General features: G+C 43.3%; 1 protein-coding gene across 2 annotated transcripts in view; it reads left to right on the top strand.

Annotated features, from left to right (window-relative positions):
• The window catches only part of PRPF19 (pre-mRNA processing factor 19), a 294,523-nt gene that overhangs the window by 115,079 nt on the left and 151,668 nt on the right, over positions 1-27,776 (top strand). For both annotated transcript variants that reach the window (XM_089689866.1, XM_089689867.1), the window contains one exon: positions 14,314-14,388. In XM_089689866.1, coding sequence (XP_089545992.1) covers positions 14,314-14,388 — 75 coding nt within the window. The remainder of the gene's footprint in view (positions 1-14,313; positions 14,389-27,776) is intronic.

Consider the following 27,776-nt stretch of genomic DNA (forward strand, 5'->3'; position numbering starts at 1 on the left):
AAAAAAACTAAAAATGTAAAAAAAAATTTTTGAAAAATTGTTTAGTTTTTTTTTTTTTTTTTTTTTTTTTTTTTTTTTATAAATATTTATTAATTTTCCAATTCATATACAAAACATTTCAACATTTCTATTAAAATAATTATCACAAACTTATTTTCTCCTTACATAATTTCTCCCTATATATAACTTTCTTTTCTTAAAATCCCCCCTCCCATACTCCCCCCCTCTACCCCCCTATCCCCTCCTCTCCCTCCCACGCTCGACATTCTCTTTACTCTCGTTAACTCCATATTATTCTGTTGTTCCTAAACCCAATTCTAAACCGACTTCCAGGAATATTATCTCTTCATATATTTCACCTTTTCTCTATATTCTTCCCAGCCTTTCCATTTTTTTTTATACATCTCCAACTTGTCCTCGTGCGTATAATACAATCTTTCTGTCCCAGAAATCTGATTTACTCTACCCCTCCACTCCTCCTCAGTTGGCACCTCTTTTCTTCCAGAACCTGGGTATCAGACTCTTTGCTGCGGTCAAGTAATGCCATATCCCCGAACTCTTATATGTTTTCACTGAGAGTTCTGAGATATGGAGGAGCCATAATTCTGGATCTAATCCTATATTGATTTTAGTGATTTTCCCTATCAAATAAACTATCCTCCGCCAGAACACCTGTATTTCTGGACACTCCCACCACATATGATACCACGTGTCCACCTCTCCACATCCTCTCCAACACATCTGTGAAATTTCCATATTCATCTTGTGCTCCACGTTGGGGGTAATGTGCCATCTATTCAAACACTTAAAGTTTATTTCTACTTCCCTCATACTAATATTTTCGTGAATTAATGTGAACATTTTCCTCTGCTCCTCCTCCTCTATTTTTCTTCCCATATCTCTTTCCCATTTCTCTATGTGCATTAATTTTGTGTCTGTGTCAAGTTCCATTAATATCTTGTGTATTTTTGCCATTCCGTGTCTACCATTTCCCCGTGACTCAAATATTCTCTCAAATGGATTCCAATCTTTTCTAGTTCTTATAGGCTTTGGAAGGCTTTCAAAAAAGTACTTCAGTTGGTAATATCTTAGTCTATCCATCTTATTAAAGACTTCACCCTTTCTTTCCTCCATATCCTTGTATGACCCAATTTCCCCTCCTACCATTATATCTCTCAGTTGCGCCTCCTGTTTTATAATTAATTTCCCTGCTATACTATCCTTACCCGGGATGAAATATTTTGTGTTCCTAAGTGGTATTAATTGTGAGTTAAAAACCCACCCCTTTTGTCTGTGTAGTAAATCCCATTCTTTTAAAACATTAAGAGTGTACGTGCTTGTGCTCTCCTCTAATTCCCTATATTGTGCAGGTACCCAAATACTTTTACTTAAACTTATTCCACTCAGTGCTTTTTCAATTTTAACCCAGCTTTTCTCCGGATTATGAATCCAGTCGAAGATTCTCGCAATTATCCCTGCTTTGTAATATCTCCTAAAATCTGGTACCCCCAATCCTCCTCTTTCTTTACTTCTAGTCAACGTTTCATAACCTATTCTAGGTTTTTTATTCCTCCATATACATTTTATTATCATTTTCCTAAGTTCTTTAAAATATGCCTCTGGGAGTTTAATTGGGATCATTTGAAATTTGTATAATACTTTGGGGACAATTACCATCTTTATCAAGTTTATACGGCCTATCCACGATGGATTTCCATTTCCCACTCTCCTCAGCTCCTCCTTAATCTCATTTAATAATGTTATATAATTAGCTTTATATAGGTTCTTAATTGAGGCTGATAGTTTTATTCCTAGATATTTTAATTCTTTGTCTCTCCAAAGGAAGGGGAATTCCTCTTGTAATTTTTCTTTTTCGCTGTTTTTGAGGTTTATGTTTAAGATTTCGGTCTTTGTCGGGTTAATTTTCAGGTTCGACAGGTCTCCGTACTCCCTCAATGCTTTCATTAAATTTGGAAGTGATGTTCTGGGGTTTCCAACATAAAACATCAAATCGTCCGCATATGCCGCTACCTTATATTCTCTATCTCCTATCTTTATTCCTTTTATGTCTATGTTCTTCCTAATCATGGACAGTAAGGGCTCCAGTGATAACACATATAACAATGGAGACAATGGACATCCCTGTCTTGTGCCATTTGACATCTTAAAATACTCTGATCTTCCTCCATTTACCATTATGGTAGTGGTAGGCCCTCTATATAACTCTCCAATCCACCCTCTCATTCTATCTCCTATTCCTAACGCTTCCAGAGTGTCCATCATAAAACCCCAACTTACTCTGTCGAATGCCTTCTCAGCATCTATCGACATCAGTATCATTGGAGTTTTCCCTTTTTTACCCTCCTGTATAAGCAACAATGATCTCACAGCATTATCTCTACCATCTCTTCCTGAGACAAACCCCACCTGGTCTCTATGTATCCACACCGGCATCAGCTCTTTCAGTCTATTTGCCAAAACCTTTGCATATATTTTAGTGTCTACATTCAACAGCGCTATTGGTCGATAGCTTGCACATTGCGAGGGGTCTTTATCTTCCTTCTGAATCAATACTATATTAGCCTGTAAAGATTCTCCCCTTATCTCCATCCCATTCCCCAAGGCGTTCATGTAAATCTTCATTTTCGGTATTAAAAGCTCTTTATATTTTTTATAGTATTTAGCCGTATATCCATCCGGACCCGGACTTTTCCCTCCCGCCATGCTTTTTAACGCTATTTTTATTTCCTCTGAAGTTATTTCTGCCTCTAAAGAGTTCAATTGTGTTTCTCTTAATTTCGGTAGGCCTGCATCCTCTAGATATGTCTTTCTTTTCCCTCCTATTTACTATTTCCGTTTTCTTAAACGTATCCTGAGGTATGATATTATACAGCTCATTATAATACTCTTTAAATATTCTAGCAATATCCTTGGTTGAGTGTACAAATTCCCCCTTAGGATTTCCTATTTTCTCAATATAATTTCTATTTTTCGTCTTTCTTAAGGTTCTCATTAAATACTTTCCCGGCCTATCTCCCCATCTATACCTTTCACTTGTTGTTTTATTAAAGACTCTTCTTTTTTCCTCCATTACATTCTCTAATTCTTCTTTCTTCTTTATTATCAGCTGCATTATCTCCTTAGATCTTTCCCTTGTATGCACCTGTTCGTGCTCATATATTTCATTTAATAATCTATTTATCTTTTCTCTCCTTTCTTTTTTCTTTTTTGCCCCCATTGCAATGAGTAGACCTCTGATGTAAGCTTGATGTGCTTCCCACACCGTTGCAACCGACACATCCTCTGTTTCATTCTCTTCAAAAAACCATTCAATTTCCCTCTCAATTCTTTGACCAATCTCTTCATCCATGAGAAGTGCCTCATTTAACCGCCACACATATCCTTCTCTCTCCTCTCTACCCCATCTTAACTTCATTGCAACTGGAGCATGATCCGACAGGGTGCTTCCTTCAATTTTTACTTCTACCACCAACTCTATCATTCGATGTTCTTTTAATATGTAATCTAGTCTAGAATAAGTCTCATGTACATGCGAAAAAGTATAATCTCTCTCCTTCATGTTCCTAATTCTCCAGATGTCCACTAATTGACACTCATGCAACAGTTTCTTTAACATTCTCAAGGGCTTGCTTTCCTCCTCCTCACACAGGAAGTAGTGTCCATCCGCGGGTCCATACAGATGTTAAGGTCTCCCACTACTATCATACATCCCCTTTTAAAATCCATCAATCTCTTCAACACTTCTCTCATAAATCTCTCCGGCCTCTTGTTTGGACTGTATATGTTTGCTATTGTACACTCAATTCCCTGTAATTTACCTCTCAAAAATAAAAACCTTCCCTCCAGATCCGTTAATCTCTCCTCCACCTCAAACCTTACGTTCTTTGCAAAGCCTATAGCAACTCCTTTTGCTCTTTTAGTTGGTGTGTCCGCATAAAACCATGTTGGAAAATATCTAGTCCTCAATCTAACCTTCGAATCTATCTCTAAGTGTGTTTCCTGCAAAAATACCACTGAGGATTTTCTATGTTGAAGTTCTTTAAGTAACCTAAATCTCTTTCCTGGACAGCGTAACCCTTTTACATTGTAGGTTATATATTGGATTTCTTCCATCTTACTCTTTTCCTGCTAACGCCTTCTTCCTCCTTCCCTTCCTCTTTCTTATTCCTATTGAGCGTTTTTATCCCACTACACTTTTCTCTCCCCTCATCCCTCCCCCCCTCTCTCAGTACTCCCCTCAATCCATTTCCTCTCCCTCCCCTCCCTCCCCCGCCCTCACCACCTCTCTCCTCCCTCCTCCCCCCTCTTTTTAGGCCTTCGTTTTGCCTAGATATCATTTGTGGAGATAACATCCACCTTTGACTTAATCCTTAGGGCTACACTCCTCCCATGGACAGCCTCCCCTCCCTCCGAATCCCCCCATTGACCCTCTTTCTACTTATACTTCTAAAGAAAGAAAGAAAAAGAAGTTAAGCTGGAGTAACGAGGGAGGAAAAGGCGCTGGATTGGGAGTAAGGAGGGACAGAAAAAAAAAAAAAACACAAAACTTCTTCTCTCACCTCCCCTCCCCACCCTACCTCCCCCCCTCCACCTGTCTCCACTCCTCCCCTCTTTTTAATCTATTTCCCCGAGATTCTTCTTCCCAACCATTAATTTCAATTCTCTGCATTTCAAATTTATCGCAAAAGTTTCTCAAGTCCTCTGGGAACCTCAAATGGGCTGTTATTCCGTTTTTCCATCCTATTAAACACTCCGGTACCCCCCATCTATATTGCACCTTCTGTTTTTTCATCAGCTCCAGCAAAGGCCTCAGAGCTCTCCTCCTCCGATGACAAGTCCGCATATATTTGGATATCCATTTCTCCATATTTTATTACTGGTTTTCCCTTAGTTTTCCTCCAGATTCTTTCCCTTTGCTGCAGTTCATAAAATTTAACAAGTATGTCTCTCGACCTTTCCTTCTCATAGTTCCCCTGGAGTTTCCCATTTCTAGAGATTCCTTCTATATTAGTCCTTTCCATATCAGAGTTTCCCATTATAAAGTTCAGTATTTTGCAAACCTCCTCTTCCAATATTTCTCCTTTTAAACTTTCTGGTATCCCTCTTATCCTCATATTTCTCCTTCTTTCTCTATTCTCTTGGATTTCCGCCTTGTACTGCAATTTTTCCTGAGCTTTTTCCATATTAATTATCTTCTTCTCTAATTTGGAAATAATCTGGGTCTGATTTTTAACTTTCTGCTCCGTTTCTTCCACTCTTAGCAACAACTGCCCCAGGTCATTCCGAATATTTACCATTTCTTGCTTTATAGTTCTCTCCAGATCTTTAAACATTTCTGTCCCCTTTTTTTATTTGTAGCTCTTTTTCTGTCTCTGATATTTGTTGACTACTGATATCCAAGTCCATTGATTGTTTAGGGCTATTTTGCATACTTAGATCCAATTCTCCTTTGTGATTTCTGCTCTGGGGCCTTTCTGGGGTCACGTTTCCCTGGGATGTGTACTTTTTAATTGTACCCGTTTTGGGTCCCTTTTGGCCCGGTTCCTTTTGCACTTTTATTTTTCATTTCTTCTATATCTTTTATTTTTCTCTAGAGACTTGTGTTAAGAAGAAGCCGTTTGTATGATTTGCAAGTCCCAGCCCTGTCCATTCACTTTTCTTTAAACTTTTTCCTACACACGTTCTCTTTATATTCTCTTCTCTGGGGGTCCCCCCATTTCTCTCACTCTCTCTTTCCCCACCAACTCAATACAGATTTTATGTGTGAAGCCACAGCCAGACTCACTCACCCTCCTTGCACTTTTCTTCTCGTGAGACGGCTCCAGGCTCCCTCCTCCAGTTTCTTTCAGCAGATCAGCTCTTCTTCACCTCCTCTCAGGGGGACCCTCCAGGACTTTCCTCCACTCTCTCCTGCCTTGGACCAGGCTGTTCTTCCCTGCCAGCGCCACAACAGGGGTCCGGGATAGCTGGCCGTCCAGCAGGTCAATGTTTTTCCTGCTCCCTGTCAGCCACCGGCCGGCTTCCTCGCCTCCCAGGGATGCACTGCGGCTGGTCACATGTCCTGGCCGCGCCTCCTCGTCTCCCGGCAACCAGGCTCACTGTTCCAGCCTCTCACCGCTGCTCTCCAGCTCCCAGGCTCTCCTTCCCGTGGGCTGTCGCTCATCTGAGGGAGCCCACCAGGCCGAAGTAAGTCTCAGCCTTCTGGAGCTCCATGCATCTAGGGGGATTTGGGGCCAAGGGGGGGGGGGGGGGGGTCGGTCAGAGGAGCCTCGTGCAAGAGCTCCTACCATGAGCTCCCCGCCGCCACCATTGTCAGGCTCCGCCCTCCAATTATGTTTAGTTCTAAACTAATTTTGTTTTGTTTTGTTTTGTTTTTTTTTTACTAAAAAGATAACAATCAATTTTGGCCAAGATTTATGAAAAAAAATTTATTTGCAAAATTTTATAAGAAAAACACTTTTTTTTTACAATTTTTTCTTTTTAATTGATAGCAAAAAAAAAAATAAAAATCCCAGTGGTGAATAAATACCACCAAAATAAAGTTTTTATCTGTCTCAAAAAAAATGCTAAAAAATTCATATGGGTACAGTGTTGCATGACCTCACAATTGTCATTCAAAGTGTGACAGCGCTGAAAGCTGAAAATTGGCCCATCACAGGAAGGGGGTAAAAGTGTCTGGACATGAAGTGGTTAAACAGCAAAATTAATCCCCTTAATCAGAATAGTATCAAATAGTCACAATGCAGATAATGTATAAAAGAGGATGATTTTCCAAGAATCCGCAGATGAAAATAAAAAGACTCCTGTTCCCAAGTTACAATGTGTGACACACAACCCATGTGAAGAAAGCTGATGCTTCCAGAGCCACATGACCCCCCTCCCCTCCTCAATACAGAGTGGTCATACGGATCTTATGATGTTTTAAAGGCCTGTCATACTCCCATGGCACTTCTCCATACTCAGAATAGTCTGCCTCCAGGCACACACTTTTGCACTTCACAGCCCAACAAAAAGTATCACCAGGGACCGCAAACATGTACCACAGTAAGGGACAAGCAGAAAACACTTTCCACAGTGATTTACCTAAAAAGTTAACTTTTATTGTGCCAGTAGACCTGTAGATATACAGGGTATACAGCGCTTCTATAACATGGGAAACCATCCACATGCCAGATTCCAAGATGGTCGCTGCTCGTTGCGCATGCTTTGCAGTAGTGTATCCTGGCTCAGCCGCAGAAGTTTAGTTACATATGACCTTTGTAAGATCATCCTCTTGTATACACTATCTACATTGGAACAGTTTGATATAGCTGTTCTGAATAAGGTGATTAAGAATGCACTTTATATAGCAAAATTAAAGTATTCAGATCCACTTCACTTTTTTTTCAATTTTTTGTTGTGTTGCAGCCTGATACTACAGTTGTGTAACTACTTGTGCTCCAGAAAGTTTTACCCCCTTCCTGACCAGGGCATTTTTGCTCTTTGACACGGCACTATTTCAGCTGGTAATTGCACGGTCGTGCAATGCTGTACCCAAACAAAATATTTTGGTAGTATTTGATCACTGTGGCAAACGTGGTGCCTGATCCCTGGCCATCTCACCAACTCGTGATAAATGACCAGCCAATCTAACACCGCACTGTCACTTGCGTAACAATGCCACTATCAGCTGCACCCTGCGCAAAGGCTTCCCAGCTCGGAGGACCACAATCTATGTGCCAGCAGCCTAAGAGCAATTGTCACTGAGTTCATTAATTAAGCAATTAACCCTTGAAAATGCCACCACTGCCTTTTTGCTGAGCAGGAGGAAACTCACAAATCTTAGCATGAATTTAGCATAAATGTCTGCAACACACACTGTCCCCACAAATGGGTATATTCAAAGGATTATTATCAGTAGCACTCTTCAAGAGGCAGGGATTCTTTAGTTTGCATTAAAGGCCTTAGCGATAGTTTTACCGCTTTTCAAAACAGGGTTCATTCATGAAAAGGTCAAATGGTGCAATTAAGATATGTACAGAAAGGGATGTTACAAAGACATAAAGAGAACAATAACGCAACAAAGAAATAAAAGAAGGTGAAAATGGAGAATACTTGCAAAGTTCTGGTTTTAGCAGAGTCCAATTGTCCAAGCAAAATTGTTGCTGTGACTCTCTTCCTTGGTTTATTGTTAAAATGAGAGTTTGCTTACCAGGTCCAGTCATCCCCTTTTCTCTAATATCAAAGGGGTGTCTCCAGAGACCATCTGACCAATAATCTGCTTTAAGGGATGGGTGCTGGGAGGCCATCACATTTACGACCAATTCCCAAATACAGTTTTACACTAATATACCTTCCAATACGTGCTGGTGGTATTCTACAAGCTGGCAGAATATTATTCATAATTATATTTTGTAACCAGGGATACCAAACACAGCGTACCTTTGTCACCCAAGAGGGAGGAAACTGTTACAAATTCCATAGTTTTCAGGAGGAGGGAGGGGAGGAAGATCACTTCACATGAAAAACAAATTGTCTAGGACCTTAACAAGATGGCTGTCGCATATAGCTTTCATGTCCCTATTGCGCACAATTATTACAGTCACCACTGCATTTTATTTTTTGCGATATAAACGGAAACATTTTTTTTTCTTCTATGTGAGACTTTAGGAGTCTAGGTGCGTACGGGCCTGAAACCACCAATGACCACCTTCAGGCTTTCATAAGGTGTAATTTCTCCATTTGACTTCCTAACTACCTATCACAGTTTCAGAGGCCCTGAAATGGCAGGATGGCACAACCCCTCTCAAATGACTTTTTTGGAAAGTAGACACCCCAAGCTATTAGCTATTTGCCAAGAGGCATTTTGAGTTGAAAGAAAATTTAAATTTTTTGGCAAATTACAATTTTTTTTCTTTTTTACCAAAGTTGTTACACAAATGATATATTGCTCAGACATGACATGCGTATATGTGGAATGACACCCCAAAAACACATTCTGTGAGACACTTTTTTTGGTAGCCTAGCCACATGCAGGCCCACCAAAATCCAATGACTAGGCTTTCAAAGGGCATATTTCCTTATGTCACGTCCTAACTACCTATCAGTTTTGGAGGCCCGGAAATGCAAGGTACAACCCCCTCCCCCAAATGACCCCTTTTTGGAAAGTAGACACCGCAAAGAATTTGATGAGAGGCAGGGTGAGTATTTTGCAGATATTTTTTTTTTCTCACAAGGTTTTGAAAATGAAAAGAAAAAAAAAAAATTTGTCTTGTTTATTTTCCAAACACTTGTGGCAACAAATGAGATCTGCAAAATACTCATCATGACTCTTAGCAAATACCTTGGAGTATTTTTTGCTATTAAATTACTTCAAACCCCCAAACATTATATATTTTTCTAAAGCAGAGGAACTATAGAATAAAATGGCAGGTGTTCCAATTTTTATATGTCGCACAGTATTTGTGCGGTGGTTTTTCAAATGCAAATTTTTGTAAACCCCCATCCCCCCCCCCCCTTTTTTTCCAATTTAACCCCCCCTCTTCTTTTTTTTTCAATTTTAATGTGTAAAATCACAATATATTGCCCATCTGTTTGGTAAAATGTAAGAGGTGATGTTATGCTGAGTAAATAGATACCAAGCATGACATGCTTTAGAATTGCGTGGGCAGTGGCAACAAGCTACGTAAATTTTGAATTACCATAGGTGAGGCTTTAAAAGCCTTTGCAGGTTACCACTTTAGATTTACACAGGATGTCTAGTACTAGAATTACTGCCCTCAATCTGATGTTTGTGGTGGTACCTCACATGCATTGTGCAGTTGCTGTTTACATACGGACACAAGGCGGATACTTGCGCACAAGGACAGGGGTGCTTTCATTTTTTTAAAAATGTACTTTGCTTTTCTCCTTATTTTTGCACTGTCCCTTTAATTTTTTTCACTTTCATTGTTTTCACAGGGCATGTAAATATCTTCTGTGGTAGCAATAGGTAGTGGCAAGTACTTTTTTTTATTTATTTATTTATTTTTTTGAGAAATCTTGAGAATCTTGTAAAAGCAGTCCAGTGGCTAATTGGCTGCTAGAATTGTTTTTACATAAAAGCTGACCGTTAGCTGAAAAATAACACACCAGGATGATGCAGCTGCAGACATCATTCTGGCATAACCACTCAAAGTCCATCGATGTAACAGTACATTGCTGGTCCTTGTTGGACATACAGTGGATATAAAAAGTCTACACACCCCTGTTAAAATGTCAGGTTTCTGTGATGTAAAAAAAGAGACCAAGAAATCATTTCAGATGTTTTTCCACCTTTTAAATGTAATCTACAAACTGTACAACTCACTTGAACAACAAACAAATCTTTTAGGTGGAGTGAAGTAAAAATAAAAAACTAAAATAATGTGGTTGCATAAGTGTGCACACCCTTAAACAAATACTTTGTTGAAGCGCCTTTTGATAAATTACAGCACTCAGTCTTTTTGGGTAGGAGTCTATTAGCATGGCACATCTTCACTTGGCAATATTTGCTCACTCTTCCTTGCAAAAACACTCCAAATCTGTCAGATTGCGAGGGCATCTTCTGTGCACAGCCCTCTTCAGATCACCCCACAGATTTTCGATCGGATTCAGGTTTGGGCTGTGGCTGGGCCATTCCAAAACTTTAATCCTCTGGTGAAGCCATTCCTTGATTTGGATGTATGCTTTGGTTCATTGTCACGCTGAAAGATGGAGTTCCTCGTCATGTTCAGCTTTCTAGCAGATGCCTGAAGGTTTTGTGCCAATATTGACTGGTATTTTAATCTGCTCATAATTCCCTTTTTAGCTTGACTAAGGCCCCAGTTCCAGCTTAAGAAAAACATCCCCAAAGCATGATGCTGCCACCACCATTCTTCACTGTGGGTATGGGGTTCGTTTGGTGACCTGCAGTGTTGTTTTTGCGGCAAACATATCTTTTGGAATTATGGCCAAAAAGTTCAACCTTGGTCATCGGACCATAACACATTTTCCCACATGCTTTTGGGAGATATCAGATCTGTTTTTGTAAAGTTTAGCCAGGCTTGGATGTTTTTCTTCGTAAGAAAAAGCGTCTTGTCACTCTACCCCATAGCCAGGGGATGGGGCTAATAGAGACCGCGGCGGCCGCTCACCTCCCACTGTGCGGCTATGCCTAAAGCAGGGCCGACAGGAGGAGCGGCAGTGACTGCTGCAGATGACGAGCAGGAAGCGCCGCTGACACAGGGACAGGACGGCCGCTGCACTGAAGGGACAACGGCAGCCTCTCCATCGTCCGACACAGTGTGACAGCTCTGTAGCAGTGGTGGAGGGGCTGTCTCTTTGCTGGACGGTGAGCTTTTTTTGCTGGATGGCGATGTCTCTTTTCCCAGTTGTGTCCAGCAAAGAGATAGCCCAGTCCAAGAAGGGACATCCCCATCCAGCAAAGAGACATCCCCTCTTTGCTATATGGGGATGTCTCTTGGCTGGATTGGGCCACCATCTATTTGAATTTATAGGGGACACTGATTAGATCTCTAGGGGCACTGTAATGTAAAGGAGCACTGTAATCAATACAGTGCCCCTTTACAGTGCAGTCCCCTTTATATCGCAGTGCCCCTGTACATTACAGTGCGGAGGACCGACTCTGTGAATATTTGATCACCAACTGCCCCTGCGAATGCCCTTGCTTGGCTGCTCAGTTTAAAATGCCCGGGCCTATTTTTTGTGCCAGTCCGGGCCTGCCCATTGCCCAGACATATGAAGAATACGGGAGATTGTTGTCACATGTACCACACAGCCAGTACTTTCCAGATATTCCTGCAGCTCCTTTAATGTTGCTGTAGGCCTCTTGGCAGCCTCCTAGACCAGTTTTCTTTTCGTCTTTACATCAATTTTGGAGGGACGTCCAGTTCTTGGCAATGTCACTGTTGCGCCATATATTTTCTTCACTTGATGACTGTCTTCACTGTATATCTAATGCACGGGTATCAAACTGGTGGCCTTCCAGCTGTTGCCAAACTAAAAGTCCCATGAGGCATTGCTAGATTTACAGTTACAAGCATGACTCCAAAAGGCAGAGGCATGATGGGACTTGTAGTTTTGCAACAGCTGGAGGGCTGGCAGTTCGACACCCCTGATCTAATGGCTTGGAAATTCTTTTGTACTCTAATCCTGACTGATACCTTTTTAACAATGAGATCCTTTTAGTGCTTTGGAATCTCTCTGCAGACCATGGGTTTTGCTGTAGGATGCAACTAAGAAAATGTCAGGAAACACCTACTAGAACAGCTGAACTTTATTTGGGGTTAATCAGAGGCACTTCAAATGATGGCAGGTGTGTGCTGACTCCTATTTAACATGATTTTGAATGTGATTGCTTAACTCTGAACACTGCTACATCCCCAGTTATAAGAGGGTGTAAACACGTCTGCAACCACATTTATTTTAGATTTTTTATGTTTACTCCTCCCCCCCCCCCCCCCTAAAAGATTTCAGTTTATTTTTCAATTGAGTTGTACAGTTTACAGGTCACATTAAAGGTGTAAAAAGTTCTGAAATTATTTATTTTTGTCTTATTTTTTTACATCACAGAAACCTGACATTTTAACAGGGGTGTGTAGACTTTTATATCCACTTTATATCACCCAGTCCAGCCTCGTGTGGTCTTGGATTCTTAACATGGCTATCTCTGTATCTCATGGGTTGACTAGAGAGATTCCCTTGGAAGATTTCACATGTAGAGTTACTTTCCTGGTCACCAGTTATGACTTTTTGGCAAGTTTATGAGCTGACAGCCCTTGTTTGGATGGGGGGGGGGGAGAAAAAAGCTTTGTCCAAAACCTATCCGTGGTGGTCTCCTCTTTTCACCTGATCAGTGTTGTCCTACCTTCCCAGGCGGATCCTGCTCCAAAACATGCCTAAAAACATTTCCTTACACTGCTTAGATTTTGTCAAGGTTTCTGTAACGGAACCAACCCCAGACTGCACTTGAATATATACACTCAGGGATCCCCCCCCCTGCATAATGACACAGGGCAGGGCAATCTACATTTAGTAAAAAGAGACACACCAACAGACGGCCCCAGCAGGAGGGAGGACTGCTGGAGACACCCCCCCCCACCAAGCCAATACAAAAACACATTCCTTAATAGTTTGCTCCCAAGCCAGACACACAATAGAATAATGGGGTGTAACCACATAACATCAAACAATCCCTCATCCCAGTATTAGGACAGATCACTCTGTACCCCCAACAGGCACAGGGAGACAGGGGTCTCCCCACCTCTTCAAAGTGAACTTGGTTCCATGGGCCCCCCCACCCAAAGTGACTCCCGTCACAGTTTCCTTCTTTTGTCTCCTGTAGTGGATTCCGGTTCCAACATTGCTAGGTGGATCACACAGCTTCTTACAGGATTCACGCCTTTAGGGAAAGGATTCCTCCTTTCCCGATCAAAGATCATTCTGCTAGGCCTGTTAATGTCTCTTGCCTGCAGCTATGTTGTTTCCAATCTCTCTTTATTGCTTTGGGACGCAAGATGGTCTGTGAATACAAGCCCTGTGTCCTCATTAAGAAAATGGGAGATTTTCATCTTTAAGTTATAGTACTACAGTTACTTCCCTCTGTGTTCTCTGGTTACTCCTTATTGCTTTAATATAACCTGGAGTATAATTGAGTGGAACTATGATTGTGCGTTAGGGGCGGCCTTGCAAGTCTATTGCCAGTGTCCAGTAACTTGAAGCCTGCATATAATCCATGGTCTATGAATACAAGCCCTGTATCCTGTACTGTACTCAAAGATATATGATATTTACAGGTAAGTCATTATGCCCATTTTTTTCTGTAGCGTTGTATTTACTTTTGCTATAGGTTGTTGTGGGTTTTTTTTTTTTGCCTGTCTAGAAGTGAATGAAAATGATTATGATGTAATGTAGTTTTGTCCTTGAAAGCCAAGGTTCACGCTGATGCGGCTCTGCGAGCCACGTTTTGCACATAAGAGTTTGGGTATTGCAGTCTGCACCACAGTGCAGTGCGGGAGTGATTTCCAGTGCACGTAGTATGCCATTAGGATTAATGGCATCCACACACATCCCACTTCACATGTTTTTTCTGTGCGGATGGTTGCGGCTGCGGGAACAGGTGCTTACCCGCAAGCAGGAACCACCTGCACAGATGTGAACCTAGCCTAGATGTTATATTATGTGGTTTTTATATTGTGTAATGTAGGTTTGTCTTTATTTTGTAATCATTATAGAATGCTGTTTTTGTATTATGTATAAAAATATTTAAAACTTCCTGTAATTTGTTCTCTGCAGCGTGGAAAAACTGTTCCAGAAGATCTGGTAAAACCAGAAGAACTCAGCAAGTATCACCAAGTTTCCTCCCATGTGGTAAGAACATACACTTTATCAAGTTTTCAATAATTTTGCATCAGGAAATTCAAATTCATTTAATAGGTGGCTGACAATACAGTATTTTTGTGTACAGTTTGGCAGCCTTGACCAGATGTCTTTTGCTAATCTTGTGAATCTCTTCCCACTTTCTCATCTCCACAGCATATAGAGACTGAATATAAAAAAAAAATTGTAGGCCAGTCCAGTATACTGCCCCAGTCCCAGCTAGAGGCCTAGGGAATGGATGTCTTTAGTTCTTATAGGAAAAGTCACACTCTCCAAACTCCCCAGTTTTTGGTGCTGCCCTTAGTTCTCTCCTCCGCTTCTCAGGTCTTCTCTAAGGTTCTGGCTCTGGTCCTGGTCTTGCTGAGACAATGGGGGATTGTCATAATTGGTTATCTGGAGGGCCTGTTTCTGCTGGCTGTGTCTCACTAGACCTCTGCCGAGGGACGATGTGTCAATCACAATCGGCACCCTGCAAGAGTTCGAGTGGATCCTGAATTTCAAGAAATCTAATCTAACCCCAACCAGGAAGCTGCACTATCTAAGCCTGACTCTCGACACGGCTTTTAGCAAGGTACTCCTTCTGCTGGAAGCTTCAGTCTGCAGTTCGACTGTTGCTGTTTCATGCAGGTCTTGGGACTGTTGGGGTCTGCCTTTTGAGGAAGTTCTGCATGCTCTGTTCCAAATAAGGACCCTTCAGTAGGAAATCCTGTCCAAGTCAGATAAGTTCCCCATCACCTTTGGACTCCCAGATTCGCTTGGGTCCAAAGACCAGGGCGTCCCTGCTTTTGGTGGCTTCGGCCTCCTGTCCTTCAGGCGGTGAAATAATTTCATCCCTTGCACTGGATGATGGTCACAACGGATGCCAGCCTGTTCGGTTGGGGAGGAGTGCTGGGGACGAGCTCGGTTCAGGGTAGCTGCACGCTGTAGGAGTCCCAGTTACCATTCATTGTCCTGAAGCTTCCGGTGAACAGGCTTTTCTGGAACAGTAGATGAGAACGTCTTCAGGCGAACCTGGTCCTGATCCAGTTGGACAAAGCCACGGCAGTGGCCCATGTCAACCACCAAGGGGGAACAAGGAGTGTGGTGGCATCGCTGGGGGACTCCCACATTCTCAGTTGGTGTGTGTGTGTGTATATGTATGTATGTATGTATGTGTGTGTGTGTGTGTGTGTGTGTGTGTGTATATATATATATATATTTATTTAAATCGTGAAAAGACCATAATTCCCCCTTAGCTACAATATCTTTTAAACGTGCATTTCTATCTTTTCTCCATTTTCCTGAAATGTTATTTCCGGGTGGGAATAATTTTGTTCCCACAACGGAATTAACAGTGAGTTGTACTTCCAATCCATTTGCTTATACATTACATCCAAAATCCTCAATGCATTCCTTGTCAGAGTGCTTGTATTTTCATCCAGTGTACGAAACTTATGTGATAACCAAATAATCCTATCTAATTGTGACTTGCTAAATGTACTCTCATTTTGACCCAACTTCTTCCCTGTGAATTATATATCCAATCTGGTATTCGTGATATTAGTACTAAGGCATAATATCTCTTGGAATTCAGCGTGCTTAATTCCCCCTTATATAAGACTTTTGGTACTATTATCATGTTTATACGAACTATCCAGGACAGCATTCCCATTGAAGTTTTCCTCAGTTCATCCTTCATCTCATTTATTAGTGGGATATAGGTTCTTTATAGACAGGGTTAATTTTATTCCCAAGTACTTTAATTCTTTTTCCCTCCATGTAAAAAGGAATTCTTTTTTTGTAGGATCTGTTTCTCTATTCTTGGAGCATTAATATTTAATATCTCTGATTTTAATAGATTAATTTTCAGGTTTGATAACTCTCCGTAGTCTTTTAATATTCTCATTAAATAACATAATGTTAGTCTAGGGCAGTGATGGCGAACCTATGGCACGCGTGCCAGAGCTGGCACGCAGAGCCATCTCAGTGGGCACGCCAGGAAGAAGAGCATGATGAGCGCGCATGGACCGGCCATCCAGATCTCGTCCACACTGGACCCCCATCAAACTACATTTCCCACATGTCTCTGGGGCCAGGGTGGGCGTGGACGAGAGGAAACGGCTCCAATGCGGCTCTGGCACCAGGGGTGATGTACCCGGGGATTGGCGCGGAAGAGAGGAAGAGGCTCCCACACTGCTCCCACACTGCTCCGGGGCCAGGGGCAACGTGTTCAGAGTGGATGGGAATGAGCTGCTGGGTTGGAAGCCACACCGACGCTGCCAGAGGTGAGATTAACTGCTTGCAGTGTCACCTGTCAGTGCCCAGCAGTGTCGCCTGTCAGTGCCCAGCAGTGTCGCCCATCAGTGCTGCCCATCAGTGCCATCCATCAATGATGCCCAGCAGTGCCATCCATCAGTGCCCAGCAGTGTCGCCTGTCAGTGCTGCCCAGCAGTGCCACCTGTCAGTGCTGCCCAGCAGTGCCACATGTCAGTGCCCAGCAGTATCGCCCATCAGTGCTGCCCATCAGTGCCACCCATCAATGATGCCCAGCAGTGCCATCCATCAGTGCCCAGCAGTGTCACCCATCAGTGCCCAGCAGTGTCGCCTGTCAGTGCTGCCCAGCAGTGCCACCTGTCAGTGCCCAGCAGTATCGCCCATCAGTGCTGCCCATCAGTGCCACCCATCAATGATGCCCAGCAGTGTCACCCATCAGTGCCCAGCAGTATCGCCCATCAGTGCTGCCCATCAGTGCCACCCATCAATGATGCCCAGCAGTGCCATCCATCAGTGCCCAGCAGTGTCACCCATCAGTGCCCAGCAGTGTCGCCTGTCAGTGCTGCCCAGCAGTGCCACCTGTCAGTGCCCAGCAGTATCGCCCATCAGTGCTGCCCATCAGTGCCACCCATCAATGATGCCCAGCAGTGTCACCCATCAGTGCCCAGCAGTGTCGCCTGTCAGTGCTGCCCAGCAGTGCCACCTGTCAGTGCTGCCCAGCAGTGCCACCTGTCAGTGCTGCCCAGCAGTGCCACCTGTCAGTGCCCAGCAGTGTCGCCCATCAGTGCTGCCCATCAGTGCCACCCATCAATGATGCCCAGCAGTGTCATCCATCAGTGCCCAGCAGTGTCACCCATCAGTGCCCAGCAGTGTCACCCATCAGTGCCCAGCAGTGCCGCCTGTCAGCGCTGCCCAGCAGTGCCACCTGTCAGTGCTGCCCAGCAGTGCCACCTGTCAGTGCCCAGCAGTGTCGCCCATCAGTGTTGCCCATCAGTGCGACCCATCAATGATGCCCAGCAGTGCCACCGATCAGTGCCGTCTGTCAGTGCGTCCAGGTAGGCAAGTGGTTAATTGCAGTGTTGGCACTTTGAAATAAAAAAGTTGGTTTGTGTTGCAGTTTTGGGCACTCGGGCTCAAAAAGGTTCGCCATCACTGGTCTAGGGTTTGTGATCTAGAACAGCATATCATCTGCATATGCTGCAACTTTGTGTTCAACTTCTATCCAGGTTCCTTTACACTGTTTCTTACCGTCACTAGCAGTTGTTCTAGAGATATTACAAATAACAGGAGAAAGTGGGCATCCCTGCCTTGTTCTATTAAACATTCTGAAAAGCTTTGACAGTGACCCATTGACCTTCACCGCTGCTGATGGGCCCCTAAAATAACTTTTCTTTATTCACTCTCTAACATTTTAGACCAGATTCCTAGCGCCTCCAACGTATCTATCATAAATCCCCAGTCTACTCTGTCAAATTCCTTTTTGTCATCGATCGATAGGATTACCACCGGTATCTTCCCTCTCCTACATTTTTGTAGGAAGAGCAATGATCTTAATCCATTGTCCCTTCCTTCTCTGCTAGAAATGAATCCCACTTGATCTAATTGTATCCAATACGGCATCTACTCTTTCATCCTTGTTGCTAATACCTTTGCATATAATTTTGTGTCTAGGTTTAATAAAAATATAGGTCTATAACTGGCACCAGTCTTTCCCCTCCATAGGTATTATTATTATTATACAGTATTTATAAAGCGCCAATAGTTCGCTCAGCGCTGTACATTACAGAGGGGGGCAGAACATGTGACAGAACAATACCAATACAATGCAAAACATGAGGGGATTATGACTTATATATGCCTGTAATGACTCCTCACTCATCTCTGTTTCCTCTTCTAATGCGTTCATATATATGCACAGTTTAGTGACTAGTTGTTCTTGTGAAATTTAAATTAACTGAGTCTGTTAATCTGGCTTCATCTAATTATAGGTAGGCCAGCCTCATTTAAATACAGGTGAAACTCAAAAAATTAGAATATCGTGGAAAAGTTCATTTATTTCAGTGATGCAACTTAAAAGGTGAAACTAATACATGAGACTCATTACTTGCAAAGCAAGATAGTTCAAGCAGTGATTTGTCATAATTGTGATGATTATGGCTTACAGCTCATGAAAACCCAAAATCCACAATCTCAGAAAATTAGAATATTGTGAAAAGGTGCAATATTCTAGGCTTAAAGTGTCCCACTCTAATCAGCTAATTAAGCCATAAGACCTGCAAAGGGTTCCTGAGCCTTTTAAATGGTCTCTCAGTCTGGTTCAGTAGGAATCACAATCATGGGAAAGACTGCTGACCTGACAGTTGTGCAGAAAACCATCATTGACACCCTCCATAAGGAGGGAAAGCCTCAAAAGGTAATTGCAAAAGAAGTTGGATGCTCCCAAAGTGCTGTATCAAAGCACATTAATAGAAAGTTATGTGGAAGAAAAAGGTGCACAAGCAGCAGGGATGACTGCAGCCTGGAGAGGATTGTCAGGAAAAGGCCATTCAAAAGTGTTGGGGACTTTCACAAGGAGTGGACTGAGGCTGGAGTCAATGCATCAAGAGCCACCATACACAGACGGATCCTGGACATGGGCTTCAAATGTCTTATTCCTGTTGACAAGCTGCTCCTGAACAACAAACAACATCAGAAGCGTCTTACCTGGGATAAAGAAAAACAGACCTGGTCTGTTGCTCAGTGGTCCAAAGTCCTCTTTTCTGATGAGAGCAACTTTTGCATCTCATTTGGAAACCAAGGACCCAGAGTATGGAGGAAGAATAGAGAGGCACACACTGCAAGATGCTTGAAGTCCAGTGTGAAGTTTCCGCAGTCTGTGTTGATTTGGGGAGCCATGTCATCTGCTGGTGTCGGTCCACTGTGCTTCATTAAGTCCAGGGTCAATGGAGCCATCCACCAGGAGATTTTGGAGCATTTCATGCTTCCTTCCGCAGATGAGCTTTATGGGGATGCTGACTTCATTTTTCAGCAGGACTTGGCACCTGCCCACACTGCCAAAAGCACTGAAACCTGATTCAATGACCGTGGGATTACTGTGCTTGATTGGCCAGCAAACTCGCCTGAACTGAATCCCATAGAGAATCTATGGGGCATTGCCAAGAGTAAGATGAGAGACATGAGACCGAACAATGCAGAAGAGCTGAAGGCCGCTATTGAAGCATCCTGGTCTTCCATAACACCTTAGCAGTGCCACAGGCTGATGGCTTCCATGCCACGCTGCATTGAGGCAGTAATTGCTGCAAAAGGGGCCCAAACCAAGTACTGAGTATATATGCATGCTTATACTTCTCAGAGGTCCGATATTGTTCTATGTACTATCCTTGTTTTATTGATTGCATGTAATAATCTAATTTTTCGAGATTGTAGATTTGGGGTTTTCATGAGCTGTAAGCCATAATCATCACAATTATGACAAATCACGGCTTGAACTATCTTGCTTTGCATGTTATGAGTCTATCTCATATATTAGTTTCAACTTTTAAGTTGCATTACTGAACTAAATGAACTTTTGCACGATATTCTAATTTTTCGAGTTTCACCTGTATATCTGCCTTTTTTCCCTTTCTTTCTCCATCTGTTTCTTTTTGGTTCTTTAGTTTTTGCTCCATAAATCTACCTTTAAATTTTTTTAAATGTATTGGCGTTATCACTGGTTGAATGTACCATTTCTCCTGTTTCATCTTTAATTTTTTTAAATAAAATTTTTTTATTTCTTTTCCCTTAACTTTTTCGTTAAATATTTTCCAGGTCTATTCCCCCACTGATATCTTTCCTTTTGAGACCCTATTAAAGATTCTCCTCGCTTCTTGTTCCATAAGATCCTATAACTCTTCTCTTTTTAAAATGATCTCCTGTTGTATATCTGTATCTACTTTCTTTTTATGTGATTGTTCCAACTTATATAATTCCTCCATTAACCACTTCAATACCAGGCACTTTTTCAGGTTTCAGCGCTCACACTTTGACAATTGCTCCGTCATGCAACACTGTACCCAGTGTTGGTGGTATTTAATCACCACTGAGGTTTTTATTTATTGCTAAATTTACAAAAAAAGACCAAAAATTTAACCCCCCTGTTTTTTCTTTGTTTCTGTTATAAAAGTTTGCAATAAAATAATTGTTGTAGCAGAATACATCTAGGCCTAAATTTATGAACATTTCTTGGGTACAAATAACCCAAATCCGTATTTATTTAGTCTGTAGGGAAGTTATAGGGTTCACAAACTATGGGCTATATCTGAAAATTGATCGATCCTGAAGTACTGACAGCCAATCTAATTTATTGAGGCCCTAATATGTCAGAACAGTACAGATATCCCCCAAATGACCTCCTTTTTGCAAAGTAGACAGTCCGACGTATTTCATAAGAGGCATGGCGAGTTTTTTGAAGTTGTAATTTTTTTGTCATTTTTAAAAAAATTAAGTAATTAAAAAAAAATTTTCACAATTTTCTCTTTTTTACATACTGTCATCAGTGCAGTACCGCGTCAGCATATAACTGGTGTGGCGGTGATCAGGGACACTGACTGGTGACAGTACGAAAAACACATTTTATAATTTTTTTTCAATTTTTATTTTTTTTATTACATTTTTTTTCTTTTTTTTGTAAGATTTTTTTTTTGCATATTACACGATGGCCAAAGTAGTACAATGTTACCATAGTAACATTGTACTACTTTGGGGAAGTGATCAGCATTTATTTATTTTTTTTACACAATTTGATTGCTTATAGCAAATAATTTATGATTTATTATAAGCAAGCATTTAACTGGATGAAATCGGTTCATTCAGGTTTTTTTGGTTGTGATTAGCTGTGATTGGCCACGACTGATCACATGACACAGATGAATTGTGATTGGCCCAGCCTGTGCATGTGATCGCTGTGACCATTCACAGCTAGACACACTTGTATACAATGGATGGCATGAAAGGAAGCAATCCATTGTATACAACTGTCATGATCTGCAGTGATTGGTCACAGCAGGTCACATGGTACTGACAACGGGGCTGGTACACAGATCTGTCATAGGCTGTGTCCGAGGCACACGGCTGGTGAGAGATCTCGCCACAACGTGGCCCTGCGGGCACGAGCAGAGTGCAATCCATGAAGGACATCATATGACGCCCTCCTGGAGGGATGTGGTGTTCGCCCAGGCCGGTCAGCAAGTGGTTAATGACCTTATTTTCTTCCCCCCGTTCTTTCTTTTTGTTCCCGCCTCTATCGTAATCAGGATTCCCCTAATGTATGCCTTATGTGCTTCCCATACTGTAGCAACAGATACTCCCTCAGTCATTAAACCTAAAATATTAAATTTCCGTCTTTAATCTTGTTTCCGTTTCAGGGTCTTGTAAAAGCATCTCATTTAATCGCCACATAGCTAGTTATTTTGTTCCGCTCCCCTCCGAACTGTAATCTCATTGTGAGAGGTGAATGGTCAGATATAGATATTATTTCTATATTAGATTTCACCAAAGACTCCAAGAGTCTATGTTCAAATATTATGCAGGATTTATATAGCACCAACAGTTTGTGCAGCGCTTTACAAAATGAAGGTAGACATAACCGTTACAATGCAATTTGGTACAATCATTATATAGTCCAGTTGTGCACATCCTATGTGCCGAGGAGAAGAAGGTATAGTCTTTCTCTTGGTTGTTTAGCTCTCCATGCGTCCATCAGTTGACATTGATGCAACATACCGCCCTCTTTCCATGCACATGACGCATCCATACTGCCACAATCAGATTACCCCTCTTAGTTTGTGAGTTTTATTAGTATCCCTGTCACGGTATGGGAGCCTGCCAATTAATAATCCCCTTATTAATGCCTTGTATCACATGTCCTCAGTGTCCTGCTCTGTATTGTTCCAATTGTCCCCTGTGTCACTAGGCCAAATGGCCAAATCAAATTACTCTGGGCCCCCTCCCTCCTGGCCAGCTGGCTGGGAGCTCTCTGCACACCTCCCAACTTGCTTTTCATCTATGCAGACATCATCCCTGCTCCCAGGATGTCCCTGTAACCAGCCTGATTCTCCCTGGGGTCTAGTGTTCCCTTCCCCCTCCCGGTTGCCAAGGCAACCGGGGAGCGTCCTGCAGCAGTTTAAGAGGACCTCCACCATATACTCTTCCCCACCCTCCCCCACCCCCTCCCAATTCCTCTTCTTTAAAATCCCATTGGCCTAATTCTTACCCTAGAATAATTTGTGATTTGTTATCACTGTCGACTCCTCTTCCAGGGTAAGGCTTTACAAACACGCCCAAGCAGACCTCTATTCTCTGTCTCTATTTGTCAAAATTCTTCTTTTTCCTACCTAGTCCTCTTATTATATCAACCATTCTACCTGTCCGATATTTCCTAACCCTGAGAACTCAATTTAATCTGTCCTCAAGGAAGGAAACATGCAGCACAATAAAAGGAAGAGATGGGATGGGGGGAGAGAAAAAAAAAGGGGGGGTGGTGGGAATTCACTACCCCCTCCTTCTCCTCCGCCGAGGTCACCACCTCCCATCATTCGTCTATTACTGTCTCTTTTTGGAAACTCGTTGCCATTTCTCTTTTTCTAACACTACATTCTCTATAGCTCCTTCAGATTACCCTGTAATGTCCAGTGTCTGTAAATCTAATCTTTCCCAGAAGGAAATCTCAGTCTCACCAATTTTAAGTCTTTCCACCCGATCAAACATGCAGGAAATCCCCTGTTATAACAGGCGTTCTTTTCCCTCTGATCTAGCAATGGTTTCAGGGATCTTCTTCTGGCAAGTGTCTCAGGTGCAGTATCACATCCCTTGGGGTATCTGATGTAACTCCTTGGGGCCTCCTTAGACTGTGCACTCTATCTATTTTCTGTTGTTCCGTCCCTGGTGTGCCTGGTCATTGGGTTAAACAATTTACTAATTTTATCCCATAGATCCTCTCCTTGAAATACCTCTTCTTCTAAACTTCCCGGGTGCCCCCTCCTGTCTGTCTTTGATATTTCTTCAAATTTTCACAGTCCCAACAATCTCCGAGACCCCTAGCAAGCTTCTATTACATCCACACATTTTTCAGCATCGTCTACAGCAACCCTGGGGATTTAACACTGTGATGGGAGTCACTTTGGGTGGGGGGCCCATGGAACCCAGATCACTTTGGAGAGGTGGGGAGACCCCTGTCTCAGCTCCCCATAGCCCTCATATGTGTAAATCACCCTGTGCCTGTTAGGGGTACAGGGTAATCTGTCCTAATATTGGGGTGGGGGGTTGTTGATTGTTTAATGTCATGTGGTTGCATCCCATTGTTCTATTGTGTGTCTTGCTTGGGAGCAAACTATTACGGGATGTATGTGTTTATGTGTATTAGCTTAGTGGGGGGGGGTCTCCAGCAGCCATCCCTCCTGCTGGGACTGTCTGCTGGTGTGAAGTTTGAATACCTGTGTGTCTCTTGTTACTATGTCATGCTCTTCCAGAGGTTTTTGTAAGATTATTGGGCAGTTTCTCTGCCTACAAGATATTATCACAGATGCTTGGTTTACTTTGCAGTTCTCAAAACTGAATTTGACTCAGCGGAGATCACATGCCTCTTCTTCACAGCAAAAATGTTATAACATGAACAGAGTTAAGAAAAAGACCTTAATCCTAACTTCTACAAACCTATGAATACAGAATCAACCCCTTCAGTGCCAAGTTTCAAGAAGTTCAGTGAATAGAATAGAAACAATATTTTTCTGATTGTTTGGAGTGGAATAGATCTGCACAAGACGAAAGTGAAACTAAGTGTGAGGAGGAAGGGGCTGACAGCCTAAGTTTCTTAAAATATATATATTTTGTTTACCGTATATACTGGAGTATAAGCCGAGTTTTTCAGCACATTTTTTGTGCTGAAAAACGGTCCCCTCGGCTTATACTCGAGTCAACGTCTGCAGATGTCTAGCAGGGGGACAGAACAGAAGGGAAACTAAGTACAGGGGTGGGCAGGGGGCTGCTGTCTCTTACCTGGCTCCGGTCCCACGACGATCCGGTCCAGGAAGAGTGGCTGCTCCTTCATTCGGTTCGTACACTGGATGTTCGCGTGGCTGCTCGGCTCCGCCTTCTCACCGGTGATTGGCCGCCAGAACTGTAGCTCAGGAAAGGCACACAGGCGGCCAATCACCGGCGAGGAGGCGGAGCTGAGCGGCCCCGCGAAAATCGAGTGAAGGAGATGCAGGTAAGTGTGCCGTGCTTAGGTGCTGCTGCAACCACATATGCTGGCTGCAGCAGTACCATACTGGAACAGGGGTCAGCAAGTGTCAGTGGGAGGAATAGTGCCCCATCATTGGTGTCACTGATACCAATGATGGGGCATTATTCCTCCCACTGACACCAACGATGGGGCACTTTTCTTCCCCCCCACTGACACCAACGATTGGGCACTATTCCTCCCCCCCCCCCCCCCCACTGACACCAATCATGGGGCACTATTCCACCCCCCACTGACACCAATCATGGAGCACTATTCCACCCCCCACTGACACCAATCATGGGATACTATTCCTCCCCCCCCACTGACACCAACGATGGGGCACTTTTCCTCCCCCCCACTGACACCAACGATGGGGCACTTTTCCTCCCCCCCACTGACACCAACGATGGGGCACTATTCCTCCACCCCCCCACTGACACCAATGATGAGATACTATTCCTCCCACTGACACCAATGATGGGACACTATTCCTCCCACTGACACCAATGATGGGACACTATTCCTCCCACTGACACCAATGATGGGACACTATTCCTCCCACTGACACCAATAATGGGGTGCCTCATTTCCCACCCTCAGCTTATACTCGAGTCAATAGTTTTTCCCAGTTTTTTGTGGTAAAATTAGGTACCTCGGCTTATATTCGGGTCGGCTTATACTCGAGTATATACGGTAGCCAAATTAGTTAACAAACATGGATGTTTGTTTAAGCAAATAACATGCTGTAATGTTATTGTTTCAGTTGAATAAATCTATTTAAATTGTTATTATTAAGGGAATGATTATTTTTCTCCTTCCTAAGTACAACAGAAAAGTTGTCCAAATATGAATGATTAACCTAATAAACTGGGGATAAAAAAAACTAATATGAAAAGTTGTTATTCTAAAAATCTTCATCTACTTGCATATTAAAGTTATACCAGCAAGAATTAGTCTATGTAGAAAACTATGATTTAAATCAAGCCTTACTGACTAGTGATTTAAATTGTGATTTAAATCAGTTTGATTTAAATCAAATCCACCCTGATTCTAACGGAAGTACTCAAACGCCGTCTGGGTCGGTTCCATTACAACCACCTCCCGTGACAACTCACCATCTCCGCCCATGCTCTCTGTCCTGCAACCAGGTTTCAGATGCTGGCTTTATACCTTCTGGGGTCTCCGGTGATGTGAGGTGGTCGCCCTATGTGGAAACTGCCACTTCACTGACTCTTGTCAGGCTCTGGTTTTGGCATTCCCCAGCGGTGTCTCTCCAGTCTCCCAAGGCTCCGGGGTTCCATGCTACTGTCACTTGGCCAGTCACATGAGCGTTCCTAGCGTCCTTCGCTCTTCCGCATCGGCCTCCTCACCTCCGGCGAATAGCAGACTGCTCCAGCAACTGGAGCGCCCAGTTGCACGGGGCACACAAGACCGCTCAGATCAAGCACATTCTGGGCTAGGTAGGACCCAATCTGTATACCATTATTCGGCAGGCATCTGGAGCTCCTAACACATGCAGCCTCTGAGCGCCATGTTCATGCCCCTCCCCCCTTCAGGAAAACCGTACAAGCAGCTGCTCCATAATTTACCAACCATTGCTCTACACTGGTCTTGCCATTATTAAGCTTGTGATCTACCAGAACTCCCAGATCCTTCACTATTGATTCCCTCAGTTTTACTCCCCCTAATATGTATGATGCATGCATATTCTGTATTGTCCCCAAGTGCATAGTCTTACATTTATCAACATAAAACCTCATTTCACGGGGGGCGGAGCCTAAACATGGCGGCGTCGGAGAGCACGATGTGAGTGCTCTCCGATAACCTCCAAACTAACCTTCCGAGACCCTCATGGAGTGAAGCCCTGCCTGCTTGAGGAGGGCTCCAAGCGGAGAGAGACTGGCGCGTGGAGGAGAGAGGAGAGCGGACACGGACCTCCGGAAGGTGATCTCGCTGCGGAGACTCCAGGGCGGCTGTCGGGTTGCCGGGGAGACGAAGCAGGGCGGTGTGAGCACGCTGCTCGCCGCAAGGCATCACTGGGAGACAGAGACGCCGGCCGGCTCCCTGTCAGAGCGGCAGTGACAAGTCGGCTCCCCCTGTGTTACAGGACTGGAAAGCTGTGCGGCCAGTGGAGGAGTGAAGCAGGAGAAAGGGACCAGCTGAGGAAGACCTCGGTGGGAGAGAGGAGGCTGGTCGGTGCTCTAATGAAATAAAGTGTTGCCACCTTATAGTTTCCTTTATCCCCCTGGCCGGCTGTTTAATCCTGGGTCAGGGAGACCCATAAATATTAGGACAGCTATTCTTCTTCCCCAAGACCATCCTCAAGGAGAGAGAAAGGAGGTGGAAAGAAAGAAACTGAATATCGGATACCCCGAGGAATCCCCCCCCAAGACTGAGCAGCAGTGAAGGCCCTCCACATAAGCCTGGAACCACCGTCCGGAGAGGGGAAGGGTGAGTGAAAACTGTTGGGGGCCTATTGCATGGTGAACCCCTGAGTGATACAGGCGTCCAAGGGGGTTAAAGAGGGGAGGATTCCCAGGGGTTAGAAAAGAAGAAGAAAGGAGGTCCAGGTGTCCCAGGAGAGTAAAGGAAATAGGAAAAACTGCAAGGCTATCAAGATATATAGAGGATATGAAGAACAAAGGTTCCAAGGGAGCAGGGCCCAAAGGGGCCCAAACAGGAACAATAAAGAAATTTACATCTTATGGAAATACTACACCAGAAAGGGCCCAAGGTGCAAAGGGGGAAATGGACATTAGTTCAGGAAATAGCCCTAGGTTATCATTGGGCATAAATAGCAGCGGTAGCCAACAAATAGTAGAGGGCTTGGGAAAAAAAGAACCAGAAGGTGAACTACAACTACCAAATA

The sequence above is a fragment of the Staurois parvus genome, unplaced genomic scaffold (genome assembly GCF_062004578.1).
Source record: "Staurois parvus isolate SC_StPar_1 unplaced genomic scaffold, SC_StPar_1.0 ptg000502l, whole genome shotgun sequence".
Taxonomy (NCBI): domain Eukaryota; kingdom Metazoa; phylum Chordata; class Amphibia; order Anura; family Ranidae; genus Staurois; species Staurois parvus.